This window comes from Carassius gibelio, chromosome B18, assembly GCF_023724105.1.
Source record: "Carassius gibelio isolate Cgi1373 ecotype wild population from Czech Republic chromosome B18, carGib1.2-hapl.c, whole genome shotgun sequence".
NCBI classification, from domain to species: domain Eukaryota; kingdom Metazoa; phylum Chordata; class Actinopteri; order Cypriniformes; family Cyprinidae; genus Carassius; species Carassius gibelio.
Genome location: NC_068413.1, coordinates 6,695,520 through 6,722,174, shown reverse-complemented (window position 1 = coordinate 6,722,174; position 26,655 = coordinate 6,695,520). Strand labels below are relative to the sequence as shown.

Here is a 26,655-nt window from a genome sequence, read left to right as displayed (position 1 = left end):
AAGTTCCCAACAAGAGAGTACAATCCCACACAACCAATGCAGGCAGTTTTGTCAACATCTTAAAATTTACTGATCATCCAGAATCTATCAGATTAATTAATTCTTAATATAAACTCTCAAAACTGATTCCAGAAACAAAGGGACATATACTGTAGGAACACTGTGAAAATTTGGAAGTAACTAAATATGAATCTTAACAGCTTGACTCATGAATATTAATTGGCTGATGTAATATTCGCCCAGTCACATTAACTGATTTACAATCCATCCATCCATAAGACATGACTGAGTAGTTTTTAACATAACCTCACTTTTTTTTAAGCACTGTGCGAATGTTTAGAATGCTGAAAGCATCATGATTGAGCACTTATTGATTACTACTTGTATTTTAAAAGGCTCATTAATCTTCATGAATATGTATGAAGTGCACATAATTAGTGTGCGTTAAAACGAAGCAAAAACATTTGTTTTCTCCATGACCATAAATTATCCACTTAATGGAGTAATTCACCAAAAACTTTAAATGTGCTCACCTTCAGGCCATCCAAGATGTATATACTGTAAGTATGTTTCTTCTTCAAAACAGATTTGGAGAAATTTAGCCTTACATCATGTGTTCATGGATCGTCTAAAGTGAATGGGTGCCGCCGTGATGAGTTCATAGAACTGACAAACACATCACAATAATTTACAAGCAATCCACTTTACTCCATTCCATCAATTAACATCTTGTGAAGCGAAAAGCTGCACGTTTGTAATAAATTAATTAATTGCTGCATGTTTATAATGTTTTAAGGATGAATGTGTTTATTACAAACATGAATGCTTTTAGCCTCACAATACTTTAATTAATGACCTGAGTCGTGTGGATTATTGTGATGTTTCAGCTGTCTGGACTCTCATTCTTACGGCACCCATTCAATGCAGAAGATCCAACTCATCTACATCATAAATGGCCTTGGGGGGAGTAAATATTCAGCAAATTTTTTGGGGGTGAACTAGTCCTTTAAAGAGTATTTTGAAGGTTCTGAGAAATACAGTTAAAGAAAGGAGGAGGAGTACATCTAAATCTCTCTTTTTTTTACATAAAATACTGATTCGCAAAGGTATAAACAGAGGGACTTTAAAAGAAAAAAAAGGAGTGAGGCAAGGTGATGGAATAAATGATGAAAGAGTGAAAATGAGAGTAGAGGAAGATCCTTTATAGCAACAGCCAGCTAAAAATAATTGGTTGCTGAAATGTATAGAAAAAAGTGGCCAGGGCTTTGGGAGGTGTTTCAGACTAGAGCAATGGCTCTTGCCTCTCTAAAGGCATTATTCATTCACATTTGTGTGGTGGTTGCTGTCGCCCAGCTCAGATCTCACCCAGCAAGTCCCTTGACGTGAGAGCAGCACTTCCCTTTTCCAATAACACAACTCATTTAGAGACATGTGGGGCAAGTGAGATGGAAGAGTGCCATTTTTTTCACTTTTTAAAGAGGGGCATGACAAAACAATCCACTCTGGGAGTGTGTATACATACATCTTCATTTAGGGAATCACTCTCCCAAGTAAAAACACATATACCGCAAAAGACGCAAACACAGCAGAAACACAAATACATTTTAAGAGAGCTCTTAATCAGAATCTTCCATAAATAAACGAATAAGGGTAAACACTGCAGGAAATACACAGTCACACACCTACAGACTGCCCACTAAACACCTGATACACATTACACATCAAATTCTTGGCTACACAAAACTATTTACTGCAAGACCCCAACCAAATGTTTTTATACATTAACATATGTCATACAGTTTTTCTATTTCTATTTAGTAATTTTAGAGCATAAACCTCTGTCCCATGTCTGTCCTTAGGAACCTCCCCTTTGCGTGTTGTGTTGCATGAGGACGTGCCTTCCAGGAGGGGGGGAGTAATATCAGACTCTGTTCTATGTCTCGTGTTGTGTTTTCATCCCCCACATGCTACAGTTTGATTATTATGCTCTTATTTTGTTTTCCCTTTTCCTGTCCGTATTTAGTTCATTTGATTCCAGCTGTGTTTAATTAGTTACTGTGTATTTAAAGTGGGTTCTCCCCTTTGTTTCCCTTCCACTGTTAAATGCAATTTCTTGTTCTGTGTTTCCGTGTTCCAAGCTTTGTGTTATCATTTAAGTCTTTGGAATTTGCTTTACTCCTTGTCTCCTCGCTCCTTCATTCCCTGCTCTCTGTGTGAATCATGACAATAACAGGCACCTACTGAATAGAGACCTGCACTATCACTGGATTATCATGGAACCCAAAAGAGTGCGGTGCGGGACAACACTTGATGGGCAAGAGCAGGTGTGGGAGGGTTGAGGCTTGTGTGTGTGGGACACGGGAGAATAGCTGTAATCACACTAGCCAATCTTAAATGTGCCAGAGTGTGTTTGACCCCCACAGCCAGCTTCGTTTGACTAATGTGATGCCTCCATGTCATGCTTGGGCACAGATCCCTGGCTCGGTTGGAAGAAGTGAGCCAGAGTGCGCTTCAGTTAGGCTCGGGTGTAGCCTGTAGCATGAGAGGTAACTGTGATGATGTTGAGTGCTGAATGTTGATGCTTAGCCTAAATAATTTCATCAGGAGTGTTCATGTGAGCACTCATGAGCTTAGACTGACCGCAAATGCTCTCATTGGTTGAGACATGTGATGACACCCATCCCAAGCCAGTACTGATCAACATCCCACACCTCCTGTGACCCATGGTTTGTCTGTATGTGTTTTCAGAACCAGTGAGCAACGGGCTTTCAAAATAATAATAATAATAATAATAATAATAATAAAAACACTGTGTTAATGCATGACAAAATAATTGTCATGTTAATTAATCAATGTGTTAACTACTATAACAGCACTACTATATATATATATATATATATATATATATATATATATATATATATATATATATATATATATATATATATATATATATATATATAGCTTTTAATGAAGCAACTGAACATTTATTACTAGTTCTAAAGTGACATTTCCAAATTAGTAAGGTATGCTTGTGCTCAGCTGTTAAACTGTCTGATTTGAATACATATGTGGCGAGTGGGGCGGGGCCGAGAGGCGTGGGAACGAGGAGTGAGGCCAGGTGTAGCTCATCTCCAATCACTACACCTGGCCTCACTCCTCGTTCCCACGCCTCTCGGCCCCGGCCCACTCGCCACAACAGATTTAGACATAAACAATAAATACTACTAGTTCTTTAAAGAAAAATCACAGTTTGACTTTCAGTCTCTGCTCAGTTTGACTCTTTACAAACAGAAACTTCTGACAAGCATTGCTCTGTGACACTAAAGCGTCTGAAGTCTTTAAGAAAATATAAAAATGGGAAATACATTCACACAAGCTACAGTTTGTACTGAGAGAAAAAAAAAAAGTACACTTCATGGAATTTGTTACTCAGAAACCCTACAAAAAAAAAAAAAAAATCCTTTTGGTTCTCAAAGCCTTTCTTGAAAGAAACGTTCAAGACAAAAGTATATTTCTAAAACAAGAGAGCTGCTTTTCATCATACAAAATTTATACGCGTCTGTTGATACATATTGAGCTTTACTTGAAAGGTTGAGGAAGAGGTGTTATCTTCAGAGGGAAAAACACAGAAAAAAAGCACAAAAAAGAGAAGGTGAAAAATAAAACTGACAGTTTTCCTGTGTGCAGGGCAGCATGCCTTGCTCACTAATGCCCAGTAAATTACTGGCCAGCCAAGCAGAAAAGAGGAGAGAGATTCTGAGGTGAACATCACCTGTCTCTGGACATATCTCCAAAGCCAGTCGTAAATGAAGTGGACAACTGTCTGGTTATTTTTCTCGCACGGGTGCACACCATCGGAGGAATTCTAGGCCGTGTTTGCCCCACAATCAAACTTTTTTCCTTCTCGCTGAGCCCTCCACCAGTCCTCCTGCCTCTCAGATTAATCGGAAATCCCTCAAAACGTACCACCCCTTTATCCTCGAGCCAAGCAAGGTGCTGGCCTGAAAACGCCCACCGATCCGTTAATGCGAAATGACAGCCCAAGCCACAGCCTGTGCTATTCTGAAAATAAGATTCATAATTAATAAAAAAATGTATAACATGCAAAAATGTACAGAAAAAGAGGTGAGATGCTTTCATTTGCTCTGTAGGAACATATTGGCGCTGTATAAATATCACACCTCTATTTCAATCCACAGCTATATTATTCACCTAATCTAAAATTTGTGCAAGCAGCACATTATTAGACATTTATGATTATAATTTTATAAAAAGCTACCGTGTGTGATGCATGTGTTCTGTTGTTAGGCCAGATGGTTCTCTCATGAGACCCTCTTCACCAGGTGTAATTGTGTTTGAGTGTGTCTGTGTGTGTGTGTGTGTGTGTGTTGAGACACGTGGCTCTACCAATGGAGAGACATCTTAAGATCTAGCATCTACAGAAGAGCTGTCTAGAGACACTTATGCCTCCTCCCTCCTCTGCCCTCTATTCTACTTCTTTTTTCTTACCCATCAAATCATCACTTCCCTAAGAACCTTGTAAGTGACATGATGATCCACTAATTTCAAGAGAGGTTCCATCATCATTAGACAAAATGATGATGTATTTCAGTTCAAAGATAAAGGATCTTGCAACTCATAACAAAAAGAAAGCAGGTCTATTTCGGCATTTAAACAGAGCTGAGAGAACAATTACAACTGAGATCCACTGTGTTTTAATTGCATTGTACAGGTCATCAGTGGGTGTAGTATCTATTGACACCCCAGATTAGCACAAAACATAGTACACAGAGGCACAAGCTGAAGACGACGACAAAACAGAGTATAATTCTCAAAAAAAATAAAAAAAAATAAATAAATATATATATATATATATATATATATATATATATATATATATATATAAATATATATATAAATATATATATATATATATATATATATATATATATGATTCCATTTATAGATTAAAATACATATCAAAAATATATTAAAAAGAAAAGCTGTTCTTTATTTAATGTAATAAAAATATCAAATATTTAATAATTAATTTAACATTTTATTCAGAAACATTTGCCAAATGCAAGCCCAGAAGATCATCATCTCGATCCATTTCAACCAGAAGCTGCATTCAGGTAATCTCAAATTGTAGTTTATTTCCTGCTATAAACATCTAAGGCACATCTGCTCAAACTAAAAAAACAAAAACAAATAAAAAGTAAATAAAAAACTGCATTTTTAGCAACACATTTAAAAAAAGAAAAGAAAATAATAATAAAAAAATTACACATTAGAAAAACAGATCGTTAGAGGAAAAATGACAATAAACATGACAAGTTAAGCATGTTTATTATCTTCATTTCTTTTTGCTTCTCTTATTTACAGTATTCTTATTAATCTTATGAAACTTTTCACCTTTTCTCTACTAGTTTGATTCAAATCCAAATAATAATTTATTCTTCTTGGGAAAATATTTGATCTTTCCCAACTTTAATTGCTTCAATGTATTTTAAATTAAAACTTTTTTCTTGTGCAAAGTGCTTCTGCACAATTGTAGTAAGATGGCTATAATAGCTTCCACTTAAATGTTTCTTACTTAAATGTGTCATCAAAAATTGGCTTGCACACACACACACAAATGCATTCTAAAAATGAACATTTTTGTTCATGTCCATCAAACATAACTTTGTCTCTAAAGCAACTTACTGTAAATTACACTTCTTGTACAGTAAGCAAAATGCATTTAAAACTCTAAATTGTCTAATGTTGGTTTCCCTGCTCCACAGAAATACAATAGCACTTATGTATAATAATGGAAACCTTTTCCAAACTTAATAGAATTTCAAGTGACATAATTTACAAAGGTAAATTATGGTTTCATAAGATTTTCAACTTTTAATTGCATTGTGAAATGTCCTTGGGTTTTGAGCAGCATTACAGAAAGAAAAAAATATATACAGTAATTACTAAAAGGTTGCTCTGCAACGGACCACATTTTGTCCCTCAGCTTCAGTTAAATTCTTAAGACATTACACACAAGGCTTCTCTGCTAAGACAGATTTTTGTACACACCTTCTGAGTGTGTGCAGCATTTCAAACCGTATCGATTTTATCCTCACAAGCATTGTGGTTAATATGCCAGTTTACAGAGAGACCTTGCAGGAATCCATCATTAAGCCACTTCGATAAAGCCTTCAACCACAGGCCAGACCTGAGAAGGCCTCCAGTGCTACTGCCAGCTAAGAACTGACACCACACTCACTTCATGGAGCCTCACTCTGAACAAAATCTCGATTACATCACAAATGTGTAATGTAACATTCAAGGTTCACTGTTTTGGTTGGCTGATTGTTTGGGATCACATCTATGTAAATGGTTTGGAAAACACAAGCGTGATAAGGAATGACACTTATTCCTGCTTTAAAAGCTGGCTAATGCTGGTCTAGACATGTGGATTTTATCTGCTAGGACTGATCGATCAGCATAGTCTGATAAAGTCTGATAAAGCTAGTTAAGCTAGTTAAGAAGCCTTCTGGGATACCAGCACACCTCCATCCAAAGCATAGCATATTCTTTCCAGGGATATTTTAATAGACTGGCATTTTCTGAAAGAAGTATCAGCGCTTGCAATGCATGATTTAGCTAAGCTCGAGTTTTAGGCATCAGTTCTGCTTAAATGAAATGCTGAATCAGAGCTGCTTTGTTGTTGTCATGACACTCAGCCGTGTCTTGTTTTCAGCCAGTTCACAAGTATCAAAATGTAGACACTGTGTAAAGACAACTATGAGTCTATGCAAGGAAGACAATCTGGAAAGTGAATGAAAGTAAGGAAAACAAAACTAAAATCAGATTGAAAACTATTGAAATTATCTACAAATAAATAAATGAATACTTAGGCTTAGGGTTTGTAACATTTCAGAAACATTTCAGAAATATTAGTACATTGTGGCATGCAAGCACTGTAATGAAAACATCCGTTCAGCCTTCAGTTATCACCAAATCTATTCAGCCCTGCCTTCACTTCTTATCATTATTTGCTGACACACATGTTGATTGGATCTGACCTTCATGTAATAAAGTAGGACAGGGTAAAATCTGGAAACCTGACCACTTTCCCTCTGCATTTTAGCACTCTTCAGACTAATGGAGGTTTTAATCTCCCATTAAATGTTTAATGTTTCATTTCCACAGCCGTGACTGGTGCAGTACGGAGGGGGTTGATTAGACAGAAATACCGGCGGGTGCCATTAAACGCGACTATTGGCCTGGTTTTAGGTATCAGAGTATAATCTGAAAACAGAGATACCGCCGGTCTCTGGGTTGTGGAAACCGTGAAGGTCATTACTGTAATGTGCAAGGAAGCACATGAGCATCCTGATGGACGAACCTCAGTAGGGGGAACAGTGAGCCACAATGGACCAAAAATGCCATTTCCACATACGCTTAAAAAATGAGAGGACATCTCAGCATACGCCACTACAGGGATCACAACTGTTAGCAGGAAATAATTGCAGTAATTAGGTTAGGCCACACATAATGAGAACTCTAATTGATGTTACAATGGGATATTACCTTAGGCCACTTCTAGCTGACCTAATAGTCCAGGTTTTGCACTCAAAAGGACAGTTTTGAGAGGGGACAGAAGACAAATGGTCCTTATAGTGATGAATGTGGTAAGCGATAAGTTTAACCCTTAAATGCATGAATTTTTCCATCAATCATTTTTAAATATTCGGTTCTTTAGTGACCTTGAATGTATGATGAATCAGCCCCAGTACTATAAAATATATTTTAATTATAATATATAAAATTTATGCATTTAGCAGACGCTTTTATCCAAAGCAACTTACATTGCATTCAGACTAACAATTTTCTCCTATCATGTGTTCCCCGGGATTCGTACCCCCAACCTTGTACTTGTTAACTCACTGTTCTACCACTTGAGCTACAGGAACACTAATAAATATATATCATATTAAAGTAGTTTTAAAGCATACTTTGTTATCTGTTGAAACTTGGAAGGGTGTTTTAAGTAACTGATTCATTGCCATCATAACTTGATATGAAACTATTGATATGTTAATCTCAAAATGATTTTATCATCTATCATTTAACGAAATACAATCAGTATTTTGTTCAGAAACAGCTTTGTCATTAGATCCATGATGCTAATATTTGATAATGAACTTGCTCTGCAGTTAATTGCATGAGCCATATCAAGATTTGCTGATTATTACTTGAGAAACAAGCCACAACATAACAGAAACAAGCCACAACATAACAGAAACAAGCCACAACACAACAGAAACAAGCCACAACACAACAGAAACAAGCCACAACATAACAGAAACAAGCCCCAACATAACAGAAACAAGGCAAAACATAACAGAAACAAGCCACAACACAACAGAAACAAGCCACAACACAACAGAAACAAGCCCCAACATAACGGAATTAGCACAATACAATGGAAACAAGCTGCAACTAAATGGAAACAAGCCACAACATAACAAAATTAGCAAAACACAATGAAAACAGGTCAAGACACAATGGAAACAAGTTGTGTTGTAGCAATTTTGTTGTGTTGTGGAGATTTTGTTGTATTGTGCACTACTCGGCCATAGTACTAAAGACCTGAGGTATGCAGAAGCCGACACAGATGGTTAGCTGATTGGTTGCACGCACAGATCTCATGTTTAGTGTTTAATATCTCTTAAAACAGTTCAGTTTAAACTAGCTTTGAAAGCACACAGTGCTCAGTATACAATTAAGATCATATAAATACCAGCAATTACTTGGAGGACAGATGGCATGCACCCACACACAAATAAATGCGCAAAAAACACACACACGCACAGATGCCGCCGTTCCCCTGCAATCAAACGCAGCATGCCAGCGCCCCGAGGATTAGGGTGTGTGTCAGGTCCATGGCAAACAAACAGCTGTTGGACACACAGGTCACGATTCAACCCTAAGGTGGACCGAAGCAGTATTTTGTGAGTGACCAGCTTCAGCCATTCATGATATCGCAGTGCCAACGCACTGTGGGCGAGCACAGAGTCTGTCTACCTGAGGCAAGGCACCAAAACACCCCTCGACACATCATCATGTGACTCTTCTGCAGGCAGTGGAGCGGCACTGTCATTTGGCTGCAGCTACTCAGGAAAAAAACATCATCCATATGTTCTGTATTAATGCATGGGTGGCTTCTTCATCTTTTTGCTTTCTATTTTTCTCTCCGACTAGGTGTATCTGGTGTTTTATTCATGTGGCTGACACTGAGGAATGGTTTTTGAAAGTAGAGTTATGTACACAGATGAGCAACATTTTTCATTGAATGGGAATCTAATCACCCTGTCGTCACTCAAAAACACAACTGTTTTCAGTGGAATAGAAAAGAAGTTACCTTACAGAAAGTCCTAGCTGCTTATGGATGTACACAATGTCCATATAATAAAAGATGACCATAAAACAGTCCTACACTCATGCACAATATTTAATAAAAGAATAATAATTCATGCAATTGCCTTTTTTCTTACAAATGTATATTATTTGGACAAGCAAATATATTTGTAAAGTCAATGTTTAAAGCTGGTTTGTGGATTTAATAATAATAATAATTATTATAATTTCACTAATTGAAATGTAAAAATTATTCCATAAAAAAAAAAAAAACATTTACTTGGGCTTGTAAATATATTCTTTCAAATATTAAACCCAATACGTTTTGTGGAAAACATTATGCAGACATTATAACAATTTTTTGTTGATTACAGAATACTAAAAACCTTTTTTTTTTTTTTTTTTTTTTTTTTATCTAACAAAATTTACAAACATATTTATGTAACCAAATAAACAAATATTTCTGCAAGAAAATCAATCAGTGGAATGCATCCAAATCACAGAATCTCTCAATACACTGCCTAATTTGGAAGGCTGATACAGTATCTGGAGTATTTGTATTTTCTAACCACTAGACCACAGCTCTAACCACAATTGTTTTTTACTTTTTATTACTCACACTTATCTGATCTGCCGTCTTCTTGTACAACAGAATCATGCTCTTTTAATCTCTTATTTTAGAAGCTGTTTTGGAATCAGCCACTCGTCACATGGGTCCTTCATCACAGGTCCTTTACGCTCAACATTTTACAGTGCGATTTGCCTGCAGTAAGAAGACTCTGTGGATATTAACAAGGCATGACACGGAAGCCTGATTCCTGATTCCAGTCTAATAATAAAGCCTTTATCATGGCCTTGTGTTTTGCAGCAGTCTGGCCATGAATGCCACAGAGAAAAACATAATTAAGGAGTCACTTTGTGGCTCTCACAGAGAGAAAGAGTTTCTAAGATGTCAATTGCATGGTTAGTTAGTCGGTCTGGGGAAATGCTACATTTCCTAAATATGAAAGAATCGCTCAGGGGATTTGCATGTGCCTGTGTGTGTCTACACATCTGGTAATGTGTGTGGGCACCTCCTTGTTTGCATGTATGTGTGAATGAGAGTCAGTGCCACTCTCTGTATATTCATGCGATGTGTGAGATTGTGTATCTGCCTGCCTCTTGGTGCCCATGTGTACTCATTCCTTACAGGTTCGATCTATAGGATGTAAATTTAAACAGTGGGAATTAAACAGCTTCAATCGATTGCTGTAATGTGAGAATAAATATCCCTTCATTGGAAGCAATGTTGCAATTGGTCCCTGCAATTGGGAAAAGACCACACGCGGAATAGCAATAGATACTAGATTTATGAAATAAACAGAATTTAACAGAAGATATTTTATACAGTCAGTAATGAAGATGACAATAAACGAAAAATAAAAAATTAAGCAATCAGTATAGTAAGGTGCAGCGAATAAGCAAAACAAAATCCTAGTTGGTGCGGGAGAGATTGAACAGCGGCAGTCCCCCTTCCCGGTCTCATCTACAGCATCTTTAAAGGTCAAGACCAGGAACTGATTAGCACAACTCCAAATACCTGCGCCCAGCTCACTTGTAGGAGACAGATACAGCACACAGGCAGGAGGAGGAGCCAGGCAAAGCCGTGACACCATCCTCTCTCAAGTCCTTATACTTTAACATTTCTATAAGCAACCACAAAACCACCCCTCTGCCCACCATAACATCAACTAAAACACCCTAGCAAACCCACTGAAACTAGGTAAAGCACTTTACAAACCACACTACAACACTTTGGCAACCACCTAAACACCCCTTGCAAATGCTAAGCAACACACTGTAAACCTTAACAACCTAACTGCAACACTGTAGTAGCCACTAGCAACACCCTAGTAACAACATGGCAATATGCTACACACTAAAAACACTTAAAAAACACTTTGGAAACAAACCAACCTAAACAAAACTAGCAACCACTTAACAATATGCTAAATAATTTTTATACCATATACAACCATACACATAACAACAACATGCTAAAACACTTCAAACACTTTTTGGAATCCACACTGAAACACCTTGACAACCATCCAAAATATTTTAGCAAGCACTTAGCAACAAACCCCACTGCAAAACTTTAGCAATCGCCAAAACCAACCTAACAAACATGAAGAAAAATGCTAAAACATTTTAGAAACCACACTGCAACACCTTGGCAACCACCCCAAATATCCTAGCAACACACTAGCAACCACTAAACAACATGATAACACTATGTCCAACACTAACCACACTGCAATACCTTTGCAACCACCCAGATGGCCTAGCAACACCTTAGCAACCACATAGCAAAATGCTAAAAGCTCTAACCACCCTACAACATATTTGCAACCACACAACCACCCAAAAAACATAGTAAACAGTCTAACCACACTGCAACCACCTTGGGAAACACCCAAAATATCCTAGCAACCAGACAACAACATGCTAAAACATTCAAAACACCTTAGAGCACCTTAGAAACTACAATACAAAACCTTGGCTAGGGCTAGTCGATTATGACAATAATCATAATCACAATTATTTATAATGTGATCCAAATTACTTAACACAAATATAAATGGGCCATATGACCAAAACTTTATATGAGTGATATATTTAAAGATGGAGAATTTTTGATTAATACTAAGCATACAGTCTGTTTGGCTTGTATTTACTTATGAAAACTTTTATTTTTTAATATTTTGTTTTTATTCGAGCAGTAAAAATGGTGTTTGTTCAGAAGGCTCGAAAGGCAACCAATGCATATACGCATGCAAAATGGAGGAATAAACAGCGGAGAGGAAAAACTGGCATCCAGAAACTGCTGTGATTCCTGTGGAGCTGGTGACTAAGATACACAGCAGCGATGCAGCACCACCTGCGAAAACAGTCCCTGGCCTGGATCCCCCACCTCCCCCTTCCCCACATGTGCTACCACACGCCTGTGATTACTCCTAGTGTGAGATTGGCTGGAATTAGCCGTAGTGTAATTACTCCTGATGTGCTGCAGAGGGATAAGCCGGAAAATGTGGTTATTCCCACCAGTATGGCACGGGAATTAGGTGAAGTGTGCCTGCGAGGAGGTGTTGTACTGCATATGTGTGCGCAAGGTGGTCGAGGCAAAAGGGAACTGTCCCATCTGTGATTAGATGGAGAACAACACACCATTAGAGGTTAGAGGCTCCAAGGCTCTCAGCCATAGCAGGTAAACCAGTGGATTATTACAATTCTGACATGCCCGCTTGTGAGACTTGTTCCCAAAGCCAGTCGGAATGCCAGGAGAGAAATAGGGAAAACAACAATGATGATAAACTATAGCAAAAAAATATTAACAACAACAACAAAACATACTGTAGGCAAGAGACGAGAAAGACGTAAAGTTATATTATTTTGAATTAGTTCTTATTTTTATTTTAAAGTTTAGTAATTTTGTTGTTTTTGTCACACACACACACACACACACACACACACACACACACACACACACACACACACATATATATATATTAGAATTTTATTTCAAGCATTTTTTTTTTATATATTTGTAATATCATTATGGTTTTAGCTTAAACTCCAGTTTTATTAGTTAACAATAATAACCATATAAAGGACATTTTTAAATTTATCACTTGAAAACATGACTCACATATAATAACTCTTATAATAATTTGAACAACATAATGAGTTCAATTATCCAAACTGAATTAGCAAAACATTATATTCAGTTTTGGTTTTCAGCTACATGAAAACTTTAATGTTAGTTTTGTTGTTTCAGTATAAATAAAATAAAAAAAATAAACACTTCAATGCATTACTAAAAGTAAGAGTAATCATTCTCAGAAAGCCAACAGATGCAAAAACATATGTGGTTAGTATCATTCCTTCATCAAGATAGGAGTGTGTGAGCATTAGTGCTGGAAAATGTCATGCATTGATGTGCACGCGCTCAATGCATGCTTTTGAGATTGCGGGTGGTGTGGATGTGAGAGAAAGAGAGATAAAGAGATGTAAATGTCAAGTGCTCAGCTGAGTGAGGGTTTTGATCCCGACTAGGGTCTGTGTACTTGCGATTACCCTCCTCTTCAGAGCACAAACCTGCTCTGCTGTGACCACCAGACCTAAAGAATAGTTGCATCTGCAGAGGTAGATGAATGAATCCGCATCTGCAAACATCTGCAGTGTTGGGGCAGCTACAACAGAACTGTAGATTCAAAATAATCCTAATCTGAAGCTGTTAAATTAGTCACGCTACTTTCTGGAAAAAGAAGTTAGCTACACTACACACTAAAAACAAAAACTATAACATGAAACAATATAAGATTTAATCAAGCTGTATTTTTTTTTTTTTGAGAAAAAGAACCATTTGAAACAGCTCACTAGAGTAAATCAGACTTTCCCAGTCTACCATGCAAAAGTTTGGAGATTGTTTGATTGATTAGTTAGTTCGTTAGTTAGTTAGTTCGTAGTTCGTTCGTTAGAACAAAATATTGATAAGAAAAAAAAATATTGACCACTAAATCAGCATATTAGAATTATCCCTGAATGATCATTTGACACTAAGGACTGAAGTAATGTCTGCTATAAAATCGGCAAATTACATTAAAAATGAAAATAGAAAACAATTATTTTTATTAATTTTTTTTACAATATTTTTTTTACTTTTCGACTGAAGAAAGACGTAAACATCTTGGATGACATGGAGGTGAGTAAAATATCAGGAAATTAATGAACTAATGCTTTAAGAGCCACACGGCTACTGGATAAGAAATAATAAATGGCTACCACAAGAGCTACTCTACTTTTAAAGCTACAGGAAGACTTATGTAAGTGTAACTACTTTTACATCCCAAAATTGTCCAGTACTCTATTAGAATTCCCTTCTACCTCAAAGCCAGCTTCTCAGCTGGCAGAGAACCCCCGAAAAGTATGTGATTTTGAATCTGCCATCTTTCCTTACTGAACTTTTTGGGCTGACTTAAAGTTTGAAGTGCCCCAAGCAAGAACAGCCTGTACGCTACAGCTCAAAAAAAAAAGAGAAAAAAGAAAGAAAGAAAGAAAAAAAGAAGAAGCAATAATATGAAAATGATATCTTATTAAGAAAAGAAGACTTTTTATTGAAAAGACAAACCAAAGGCGTTAGGCTGACAGAGATTTTTCAAAAACCTTGCTAAGAACACTTTATCGGAGCATACCAGTGGGGCGGAACAAAGTGAGGGCGGAAGAAGAGCAACTTTTTTTTATTAAATCTGTTCTTAGCCAGACAGGTGGATATCAAACTAAGCAGATCCACTTTAGTTCTCCTCTAAAGGGGGATAGAAACCAGGTAAACCCCTCTTTATCTTTCAAACGACAGAGGACACAAAGAAAAAGAGAACAAGAGCTCTGGAATTCTTGAATCAAAGTATCAGCTTGCTCAACCTAGGAAGCAATTCAAAGGAATCGTATTGTCTATCTTGTTATCTGCAGTTACAACAGGGTGGTCCTTTCTTCTGGCAAAGCTCTACATATTGAAAGGTCTCTTCTGGCGAAAGACCCTAAGAATTTTTTTTTTTCTTTTTTTTTCTTTTTTTTTTTGTGCACTGCCTATTAAAACAGGAATGGGGTGGGATTTATTGAAGGTCTAGCCAATAAGCTAAAGCCCTGCACTAGAGCTGACAATTCACCATTGAGATAAACAGGAACAAATTGCTTTTTCAGGTATTACAGACCTTATTTTATGGCTGAAGATACAACAGTTCAGACAGGAGGAGGGACACATTATTTCAGAGAGCATTTGATTAGATACAAATCTGTGTAGTGCAACATTAATGTCATCAAAGCAGTGTCCACTTTTGCAAGTAAACTAGAACACAACAGTCTTAACTCTACTCTGCAAAATACTGGTGTTAGCTTTTTTTGTTTTAATACAGTTAAAACAGTAATATTGTGATTTAAAAGAACCATTTTCCATTTCAATACATTTTAAAATGTACTTGACACCTGTGTTGGCAATACCAAATTTTCAGCAGCCTTTACACTAAGCTTCAATGTCACATGATCTATCAGAAAACATTCTAATATCCTGATTTGGTGCTAAAGTATATTCACTTGAAGCGTTTGTATAGTCTATATATTTTTCCTTTTCAGTCTATGTATAAGTAAACATTTATATATATTATATTCATATTCAAATCTGTAGGTTAGTTTGTGTATAGGTACAGTGTTTATGTGTAGCTTTTGTGTGTATATGTATATATATATATATATATATATATATATATATATATATATATATATATAGTTTATGCACAGGTTATCATTTATATATAGTATTTAAATTTACAGTACAAGCTAACATTAGGTCAGCTTTTGTATAAGTATAGTATTATGTGAAGCATTCGCGTAGTCTGTTTTTTTTAGCTTAGCTTATGTATAGGTATAGCATATATATATATATATATATATATATATATATATATATATATATATATATATATATATATATATATATATATATATATATATATATAGTTATATAGTTATATATATATATATATATATATATATATATATATATATATATATAACTATATATAGTTATATATATATAGTTATATATATATAGTATATTTATAGTCAAAATCTGTCACTAGGTTACTAGTGTATAGGTTTATACTGTTGTATGTCTATATTTATGTAGCACCATGGTCCTTTTAACAAAAATCTTACAGACCTTATTTTTAATGAGGTCTTTAAAGATTTTGTAACCCCTCTATAAAGCTGTCAGTCAACCTGATAAAGTCATCATCAGACCACTAATGCAAAATCGTAAAGTAGCAACCATGTTCACATGCACAAACTCGCAACACACATTAGCCGGGTGTTTGACAGGCCAGCTGACAGCTGCATCATTGATCATGCACACGTTTTGTAAAATAACTGCCTCCTCTAACTGGAGTTCCACATCCTGTACGGCAGTCGGCCTTCCTTCACTGAGCTGCTCACTGGCTGCCGAATAGACACGAATCATTACAGCCATTAATCGCCTTGATGCATGGAGTGAAGCAAAATCATATTTTCTTTTCGATTAGGGACGTTCAGTTATTCATGCGGCAGTCTAATATGACTTAAATAAACCTGCAGTTTCCATGTGGAGCTCTTTAACTAAACATCTACACACTCATTGACAGTATGCAAGGGGGAAACAGAACGCAATAGATAACAGAGTTAATATCTCACTCACATGGTAGTACGCAATGGCCTCTCGATCCAGAGCTCGGCTAACTGCTACATCTCCCGTCAGTCGGTTGATGCTGAACACACCCTTAGGGTCTTGATCTGCTCCCCTTCCCGTCAGACGGAAGATGTGGTCTTCCTTCATGTCAGATGAGATCACCTATATCACAGGATACCACCCAAAATCAAATTAATGTTAACGCTATTGAAATGGTACAGTTAAACACTAAAGTTAAGCATAAAACTATACAGCTGTTTTAATGTACTTGAATACTTTCCAAATTACCTAAATATTAATATTTATTCATCATTCCTAAAGATTGCAGCAACCAATACACCCTCAAATAAATGCTCTAAACAGCAGTGTTGTTACTGTAACTAAAAATAAAGGTATTAACAATTATTTTTATTAATAAATCTGAAATAAAATATTACCTAAATAGCTTAGAAATGCTGCCTTGGTAACTAAAGTACAAATAAAATAAAAATAATTTAAAAATGAAATCTAATGAAAATATAATAAATATTACAGTAGCATATATATATATATATATATATATACACTAAAATAAATAATAATAATAATTACAACAACAACATAACATATTATTACTAATAATAATTTTTGATGATGTTTATTATTATTTTTTACTATTACTATTAATAGTCTATTTTGATTACGTAGTTATTACTGTTCTAAAACTGAAGAAGAAAACAATAATGAAAATCAATATGTGACCCTGGACCACGAAACCAGTCACAAAGCACTGGCATATTTGTAGCATTAGACAAAAATACACTGTATGGGTCAAAATTATAGATTTTTCTTTTATGCCAAAAATCATTTGAATATTATGTAAAGATAATATTCCAGGAAGATATTTCCTAAATTTCCTACTGTAAATATATTTTAAAAAAAAAATTTTTTTTGATTAGTTATGTGCTTTGCTAAGAACTTCATTTGGACAGCTTTAAAGGCAATATTTATTTATTTATTTATTTTTATTTTTTATTTTTTTATTTTTTCTTAGATTCCAGATTTTCAAACAGTTTTATCCCAGCCACATATTGTCGTATCCTAACAAATATATCATTCATACATCAATGGAAATATTATTTATTCAGTTTTTAGATAATGTATAAATCTTGATAAAAAAAAAAAAAATACACTTATGACTGGTTTTGTGGTCATGGGTCACAAATGAAATTGTATATATGTGAAATTGGACACCTTAACATTAAAATAATCAATATTTGTCAATCTACATTGACCAATAAAGCAGTATACAGTCAACCGGTGTGTACATTCTTCATTCTTTCAAGTTTGTCAGCAGTACTCACATGCGACTGGATAAATGCAGCAAAGTCCAGAGTGTTGCAAGTTAAAAGCAAAGAAAACAAGAAAAGTTAATTACACACGCTCACAGGCAAACACAGTTATGTGTGAATATAACATGCATGCTAGCTAAATATACACTTATTTGCTTGAACTCATCTAAATTCTGAATTATTTACTAATGGCAATGGCAATGTTGGACACACAGTGAGAAGTTTTAAAACATGATATACAGTAAGAGCACTCTACAGATGATTATGCTAACTCTGTGTTTTAATATACTGAAGTTTGCAAATGAGATCCATTTGTATATTACAACATTTATTATTTCCTAGTGTGACCAGTGCTACCACCTGCAGTTCTTTTGGCTTTTGTGTAAAGCATTTTTTTTTTTGTGCAAATTAGATTGCTGTAACTACACTCGCTAATGAAAGCTCAGTTATTAACTAATGATTTTAAATACAAATGAACAATAGCCTTTTTTATGAACCCCTTTTGTATAAAAGACCATTTATAAATGTTGTTTTCATCAAGAGTAATAAACCCCAGTGCATGTATCGAATCACAGAGGCTGCCCTCCCTCAACCCTCCCATATCTTGTAATTAAGCTTAAGATGAAATATCCCATTTAGAAAATGAATCCAAGCAAAGTAATTGTCCACACAAAAAGCTTTATTTATCTTCCCTACACAGATTCTTTCTGCCAGATCATACACTAATACTGTTTTTCTCCTTTATAATTACAGGCTCTGCTAACCCAGTGAACATTGTTATTCTGAGAACTGCACCTAGTGGTTTCACAAAGACTCTGGCGAACACAAATGCAGGATTCACCAGAGGAGGTCTTCAAATCTTGGTTTACTGTGGCTGGCAAACTGCTGTGAAATTGCAGAATTTTATTGCACAATGAGAGCTGTCTTGTTTAGTGGAAGGGTTTTTAATGTAAGCGACTGTAACGTGGACTAAAATGGATCATGAATACAACAAATCAAGCAGTCATCCTGACAGAAACACAAGCACACATATAGTACTATATATACACACAATATCTCTATTGTTTCAAATAAAGCTAGATAGTATTTATTGTTTAAAACCAACTTCAATCATGCACTTTTTTGGATTTCCTTTTGCAACTTTTTTATAGATAAAAACAAACATTTGGCTTTCTGAAATATGCTGAGCTAAGATGCTTGCAGCTATCATAGCATAACACTACATAGCCTTAGTAAAATTATATAACACATTTTGCATTTTATAAAAAAAAAAAAAAAGTGAATTTCCAAACAGAAAAAAAAAAAAAAATCTCATATTTTGGAATTTTTTAACAGATTTGTCCCAACCCTGTGTTAGCGAACCTATATTATCTGGCATACACAGACTTAACACATACATGTACATAAACAGCACCTGTACAGCTCCTTAAATGTTTCCATTATTGAACAAATTAGTGCTTATAAATGGTGTAACGTAAGTAATTTGTCTTATTTATATTTGTTTACACAATAGTCAGAAAGATAAAAAAAAAGTCTTATGTGCACACCAAAAAGAAATGTAATTATTAGCGTAAGTATATTACAGTACGTACAAAGTCAGGTAAAGGTGCAAAGAGATGTGATGTAAAATAGAAGATGCGTTTCCCCCGAATGTGCGATTTTTGCCTCAATCATGTTTTTTTCACAAGTCAAGCATAAAATTCACATGATGAATTGTCAAGCATTACAATCAGTGAAGAGCTTATTGATGCATCCAGTTCGACATGCCCAGTTGTATAAGATTTTTTTTTTTACATTTTTTATTGTTTTTCTTTGCACAAAAAATGCAAAAGGCATCCTGCGGGTAGTGTGATGTAAATATTTGCTGCGCTTTTAGTGTGAACACATCATTATGCTGTGTGCACACCAAAAGTGAATTTAATTATTCACACAAGTAGATTATGAACAAAGTAAATGCAAAGACTTGAATAGACACATGTTCGCAGGTCCACTTGGATCTGAAAACCTTAGGTCCAAACCGAGACCAGGGACACGAGCTGGTTCAGGTCCAAAATGTAGACGAGTACTTCAGACACGTGTCAGGTTTGGTATTAGCGGCCTCAGGTCTCGGGTAATTTAAAATAAACATGCTTTTTCCTTATGGACTCGATTAGACCCGAATTCTTTTAAAGCTTTCCTGAATGCGTAGGTTACTTTAAGCAAGGAACACACATAAAAAAGAAGCATATGTTTGTAACCCCACACACAGAATCAGGAAAAACCACTCACTTCATTATGCTGCGCCTTCATGCAGGGCTTTTCTTTTTAGTTGATCAGGTTGCAGACGACACGAGCGAATCCATTAATTATTAAGGTAATGGTTTATTTATTTATCAAACTATCACGTTTATTTTTCAAATCCACTGGTCACAACTGAAAACTAAGCTCAGATATAACTTGTACCCAGCAGGTAGGCAATAATATAAAGGAGCCCAATAATAAATTAAATAAATGTTAAATAAAACAAACTAAAGGAGAGGAGGCCAAATCAGTCAGCAGGACACCAAGATTTTTCCTGACTGACTGCAGAACTGTAGGCTGTACACACGTCAATGCCATTTCTGCTTTTGGTGTGCACACACCATTAGACTTACAAGCTTTTGGGCTTCTATCAGACTTAGAGAAGAGCTAGGCTAGGTTAAACCAGCTAATTCTCACAAAAACAGCTGGCTCAAGCTGTTTTCCTTCCAGCAGGGTCGCAGTTTCTTACGAAAAAAAAATAAAATAAAAGCAGGAAGCCCAGAAAATAACTTTCCTATAGAGCAGGTACACCTTTGACACAATCATGATTGAATCCCACCACAGGTCATCTGTAAATGAACTCTTCTGTCGACCGCAAGAGAGCCAAAACACACCCGGACAAACTGCAGTGTCACCTGTTTACAGGAGTTCCACACCACAAGAGACCATCAAGCTCAGTTCATCCTTTTCTTGTCGTGTCTGTTTTCCTCCCACGCCGCTTTCGGCCTTGTGAAGAACTCCTTAACGGCTCTGGGTATGTCTTGTGAGTGGTTGCTATGGAGCTTGTTATCATTCTGCTGTATGCTGCACACAGCTGTGATATTGATCCAATAGAACAATAAAACACAACTTTTCTCTCTGTACTTCACAGGTGCTTTATTAAAGGTGCAGTGGTCTCCTTAAGCATGAGAGAGAATTATAAAGGAACGAAAACTAAAGGAGTTATAGCTCCAGAGGAGTGATGACGCATGAGACTAAATGGATGGAACAAGGTGGAAATTGGACGGGGCAAAGACAGGAAAATAGTGGCCTATAAATTGTGGCATTATACTTGAGATTTTACAGTGCTCAATTGCTCTTATGCCCTAAAGGACTTTTAGAGTAAAATAGTGATGCACTGACATTAACATTCTGGTTAATATCCATGAACTGTCAATAATCTTCGTAAAAATGTCAAAAATAAAAAAAAGAATTTAGGCATCACAACGTTATAAAGTACAGCATGAAAAAGATATTCATTTTATGATTGGGAAATATTTTATTTATTAGCATTTTTAAAAAGTAACTTTAGATATGCATTAGATGGTAGTTAGACAGCAAAACTAATCTAAATGTAAATTATTGAATATTTTTAACAACATTGAATATAAATCTGTAATCTTTAATAATAGCAGGTAACAAATAATCTCAACAAATGTACTTATGTTACTTAGGATATGTTATCAAGGTAGCATTTTATGATATAATGTAACATTTTTAATTCTCTTTTTGAAAGATTTTTTTATTTATTATTATTCAGCAAGGATTCATTAAATTGATGAAAAAAGTAAGAGTAAAGACTTCTACATTTGTTACATAAAATATATATTTCAAATAAATCATGTTCTTACAAACTTTCTATTTATCAAGGAAATTTATATGTATATTATATGTTTTCACTCACGCGCAAAAAAGCAAATATTGAGCACAAATGTTTTAGTAATGAAATGTTTCATGTGGATCAAATCAGCAATTAGAAGAAGCAATGGCTAACAATATAAAATGCATTCAAAATAAATTAATAGAAAGACAAAAAGAAAAAAAAAGATCATATAATTTTAATTTTACCTAATTTGCTGCTTATTAATAGTTAGTAATATAAAGTGTAGGTATTGAGTAGGATTAGCGATGTAGAATATGGTCGTGCGGAATATGTGCTTTATATGCACTAATAAATTGCCAATGTGTTAATAAAAGACATGCTAATAAGCAACTAGTTAATAGTGATAAATGTTCCCTATACTCCTTTCTTTTACCAGATATATTAAAATAAATAAATACAATTTTGTTCAAGTGGCCTTCAAAGTGAGGCCATTCTGAGGCTGATTTTCTATAATAATTCACTCAATATGTGGCCTGATTTTAGCAGTCAAATTTTCAGTGAAACTGAACTGTCGGAAAGTGACAAGGCAAGTTTTGAATGATCAAGGCTACTGTTGGGGTGGAGCTATAGAGGCCGTGGAAACAGATCGCGGGCGCATCCTCATGGTTTATGGCTCACAGGTGGTGATTTATTTGAACGTACAAACAAAAACATGAACGCAAACACAAACAAGCCTACACGGCCTCCTCTGGCTTTCTTCTCAGTCATTAGGTGTCAGCGAACAGCCCTGGGGGAGATGCTCACCTATTTCTTTCAGCTCTCATTAGGAGCAGGGAGGACATGAAAGAGAAGCCGTTTCTTGCCACTGCCTGTGTATGACAGGAAGGAGGGACCCGACTCGAACTTCTCTGACAATAAAGCACTGAAAGGGAGGAGAGGATATGTCCTCACTTTCATATCCTTTCACTCTTTCTTTCTACTGTGATAGCTTTCGGCTGTATGAGCACCACAGTGGTGTGTAATCTCCCTTGATTTACAGATGCTTTACTTTGAATGGAAACTAAAGACAAAGAGGCTGTGTATTAGACACAGAGTACTTAACTTTCCCGTTGAAAACAATCCAAAAACTGAATTTAAGAGTTGCTTGCTAAGGAGAACCACTATTACTATTGCTAAAAGTTTGGATTATGGTTTGAACAAACCCCTTTGTGATCTGAACATCAAAAATACTTCAAAACATGCAACTTGAAAAAAATGTGAGCTATTACAAAGATATAAAATATATATTTGATTATATATATATAGTTAATCAAATCATTCAAAATGTAAGGTTGGTAAGTGTGTAAGATTTTATTTTGTTTCTGAAAGAAGCTCCATATGCCTACTGCATTAATTAGGTCAAAAATGCTGAAAACTGTAATTTATTAAAAATAAAAGAGACTGCATTTATTTAATAATAAAAAATAACTGTAAATACAGTAAAAGCAGTAATATTTTGTCCAAAACAAACTCACTGAACAGTGTCAATAAGGGATTATAGACCAAAGATGCATATCTATGGAGATATAAGGATATATTTACTGATGTGTATTTCATATTTCTTCGGACAGAATAATAATTTCTATTAATTTTCCACTGATTTACAGGATCTGATGATAAACAGCCTTTCCCAGCGCTATCTCTGTGTGTGTGCTCCTCAGTGCTCATGCTGTGTGTCAGACATACTCTGATTGGCTCTTCGCCTTGTCAATCTTAGTGTGTTATAACCGGACAGCGTCAGATCGTGTCACATGGTTCGTGTACACTTCCTGGTTGATATCTGCCCACAACAACACTGATACCGTGGTACACCTCTGTACCACGAAAACAGTAAATGACCAAATTCCACCTGTGATCGCAAAAGGAAGTTATTACAAACACTCGATCGGGGTTAAAAGTGAGTATTGAGTAAAAGTGTACTAATAATTTCATAAATTGTCTGATGTAGCTTGATGCTAACGTTAGCTCTAATGCAGCTGCTGTATCTGATGCAGGTGCGGTTCTTCTTCATAATGCATTTTTGTCACAATAATTCACGTAAGGTCGTAAGAAAATGTTTTGTTGCATTTTTATAGTAAGACTTTTGATAAATTAGGGGCAAATGCATACTGAGATTAAAGCGAGATTGCAGCTTTGTGTCTTTGTGAATATTGAAATACCACAACAGAGGCTAATAAAGGTGGAATAAAAACAATTGAATAATGATAAAATAATAATGTGAATAATTAGCCTTCTCTAAAAACACACATGACATGACCTTAGAAAATATTTCATAAAATTCACAGTTTTACAGATTATATTATATAATTTAAATTGAAGCTTTGATAGACCAGTGGCTAGGTTTCTAAAATAATATCATACATCAATAATTTTTTTTAATTCATTAAAAATATTTGTTTATGTTTGAGCTTCTATATCTCTATTATCATAACAGTCTGAGTAATTCTGATTCTTGAACAGTAAACTTTGAAGTATCAGCTTTGTGAATAAAATTTATTATGATTTGATTATGTCTCTGGTCAGAAAGAATCATGAGCAGAAACCTTTTTTTTTTTTTGGGTAGTCTCCATGCCGAAAAATGGGGGGTGACTAGTAAGGGGTTAATTGTTCATTCATTCATTCATTCATTCATTCTTCTTCTAATTAAAGCAGAATTTCTGTGATAGCAGAAACTAATTTTCAGAAATCATTACTTTGAAATACACGTTAGGTTTTACTGTCACTTTTATCAGTTTAATGCAACCTTGCTGAAGAAAAGTATTCATTTCTTTTGAAACTAAATTTCCAGCTATTATGTCAGCAGCTGACAAGTGGCTTTCACGTGGAAAAAAAATAAATACAGAAGGAAACTGTAGTAAGATAGAGATGGATGAGGTCACACTCTCCAGAGTGCAAACAAGTAGTACAAAGATTTCTACAAAGAGCACTTAACTAACTGGAACTCTCTCTCTCCTTCTCTTTCTATATGAGGTCAAAGCAAAATGAAAGGCAATCAGCATCCAGCAGTATAAATGATGCACAGACAAACAAACACATATCCCTTGCCATCTATCAACACTTCAGTGCGAGACACAATTATTCCTTCCGATTTGTGAAAACTGCAGAGAGTGAGAATGAGTGCAACTGTGAAGCAACAAAATATGGCCGTGTTTCAGCTCCGGGTGCCAAAAAATACACAAAAACTGAGCAATTCAATTGCTGTAGGGAGGGTTTGTCCTGGACATAACAGAACAGAAAGACACCAGCACTGCCCATAAAAACTGTCCCAGAGACAATTACTAGCAGGTCCTAGAGGGAACCTCTGGACTTTTTCCCATTTGTGAGATTGCAGTGCTACAGGTGAACACTCCACCATAATAAATCCCCCATAATCCCACAGAAGACTGATGTCAAAGCCGGAACAGGAATCAGGGCAAATCTGTTCTTTATTACTTTTCCAATACTTCAAGCCCCCTTAACCGAGAGTGGATCTCAAGTCAACACCATCCAATAGAACTCATCTTTACAGAGAGGGTGTCATAAAACCACTTGCCCAGTTATATGATTTAACATGTGGAAACACACAGTGTTGGACAGAGTGGTTCACAAAAGATTAATTTCAAAATCCCTCTAAACAATCTTATTACAATTTCTTCGTACAGGGAACAATGTATCTCTGGCACTTTAAAATATAATAAAAAGATAAGAGGAAGAATTTTCCTCACTGAACAATTTATAGATTAATATACAGACTTTTAAATGTTTAAAATTATTATTTTATACATCCACACCATTAGGTGTCAGTATAAAACCAAAGAGACTGTACACTAAAAGTTTATAATCTAATGTGCCTTGAAGGATTGTGATGGCAAATCTATCACAGTGTCTCTTATTCAGTTAGTAGCTGTTCCAAAATTACGAGCAAATAATCAACGGCAGTGCGATTTGTCTTCATATGACAATAATAAAAATAAACAATGCCCCACTAGAATGATGCAAATTAAAAATGAAACAGAAGGCTTTCCCAGACACCCAACATGTTTACCGCATTTCCCAGAGAGAAAACATCTGGGAACACCCTCTGTTTCTCTTCAAACTTCTATCATCCAAGTGGGCAATTCCCAATTTTCTCCAGCCTTCCTGTGCAGTGGAAATTATGAAAAATGAATGTAAGCCGCATGGTAGGTAAACAACACAAGGAAACAAGATTTATCCATGCAGAAAATCCACTTTGCCAGGTTTCCAATAAAAAGCAGCGCTATCAAATGAATAGGTCTCAGTAGCCAGTCCTCTTGTGTGGTGTCACGATAATGAAAATGCTGCAAAAGAGGTACTATAGACTGAGAAACCGCAGACATATGTAGATGTATATAGAAAGAGACTGAAGGCAGGTCAGCCTCATCAGACTGTGTTTTCTGCCACTTGCTGAAGTAATCAATGTGCAGTATAGAGGGGCTATTTTGTCGGTGAGAGAAATTGCTAAATAATTCAGCCTTTGCATTCAACACTAGAATAAAGATTACAAAAATTGGCACGAACTGTGGTTTATTCACTGTGCCACAGTAATCTAGCACTTGTATTTTGCCAAGGAATAACCCCAGCCCACGCAGCCACAGAAAGCAAGCGAACAAGAAGTACCTCTTAGTTTCAAACACATATCCAAAACAAATTATTTTTCTCTGAAATTCTTTTACATTTTCTTTTATCTTTCTCTCTGAATGGTAAAACAGGACTTGACTATTTTATTAAAAAACAGGGCTGAACCGATGGCATCACCTCAAAGC

General features: G+C 35.6%; 1 protein-coding gene across 2 annotated transcripts in view; it reads right to left on the bottom strand.

Annotated features, from left to right (window-relative positions):
- Window positions 1-26,655, bottom strand: part of LOC127977809 (cadherin-13) — a 281,167-nt gene that overhangs the window by 132,514 nt on the left and 121,998 nt on the right. For both annotated transcript variants that reach the window (XM_052582947.1, XM_052582946.1), the window contains exon 5: window positions 16,670-16,822. In XM_052582947.1, coding sequence (XP_052438907.1) covers window positions 16,670-16,822 — 153 coding nt within the window. The remainder of the gene's footprint in view (window positions 1-16,669; window positions 16,823-26,655) is intronic.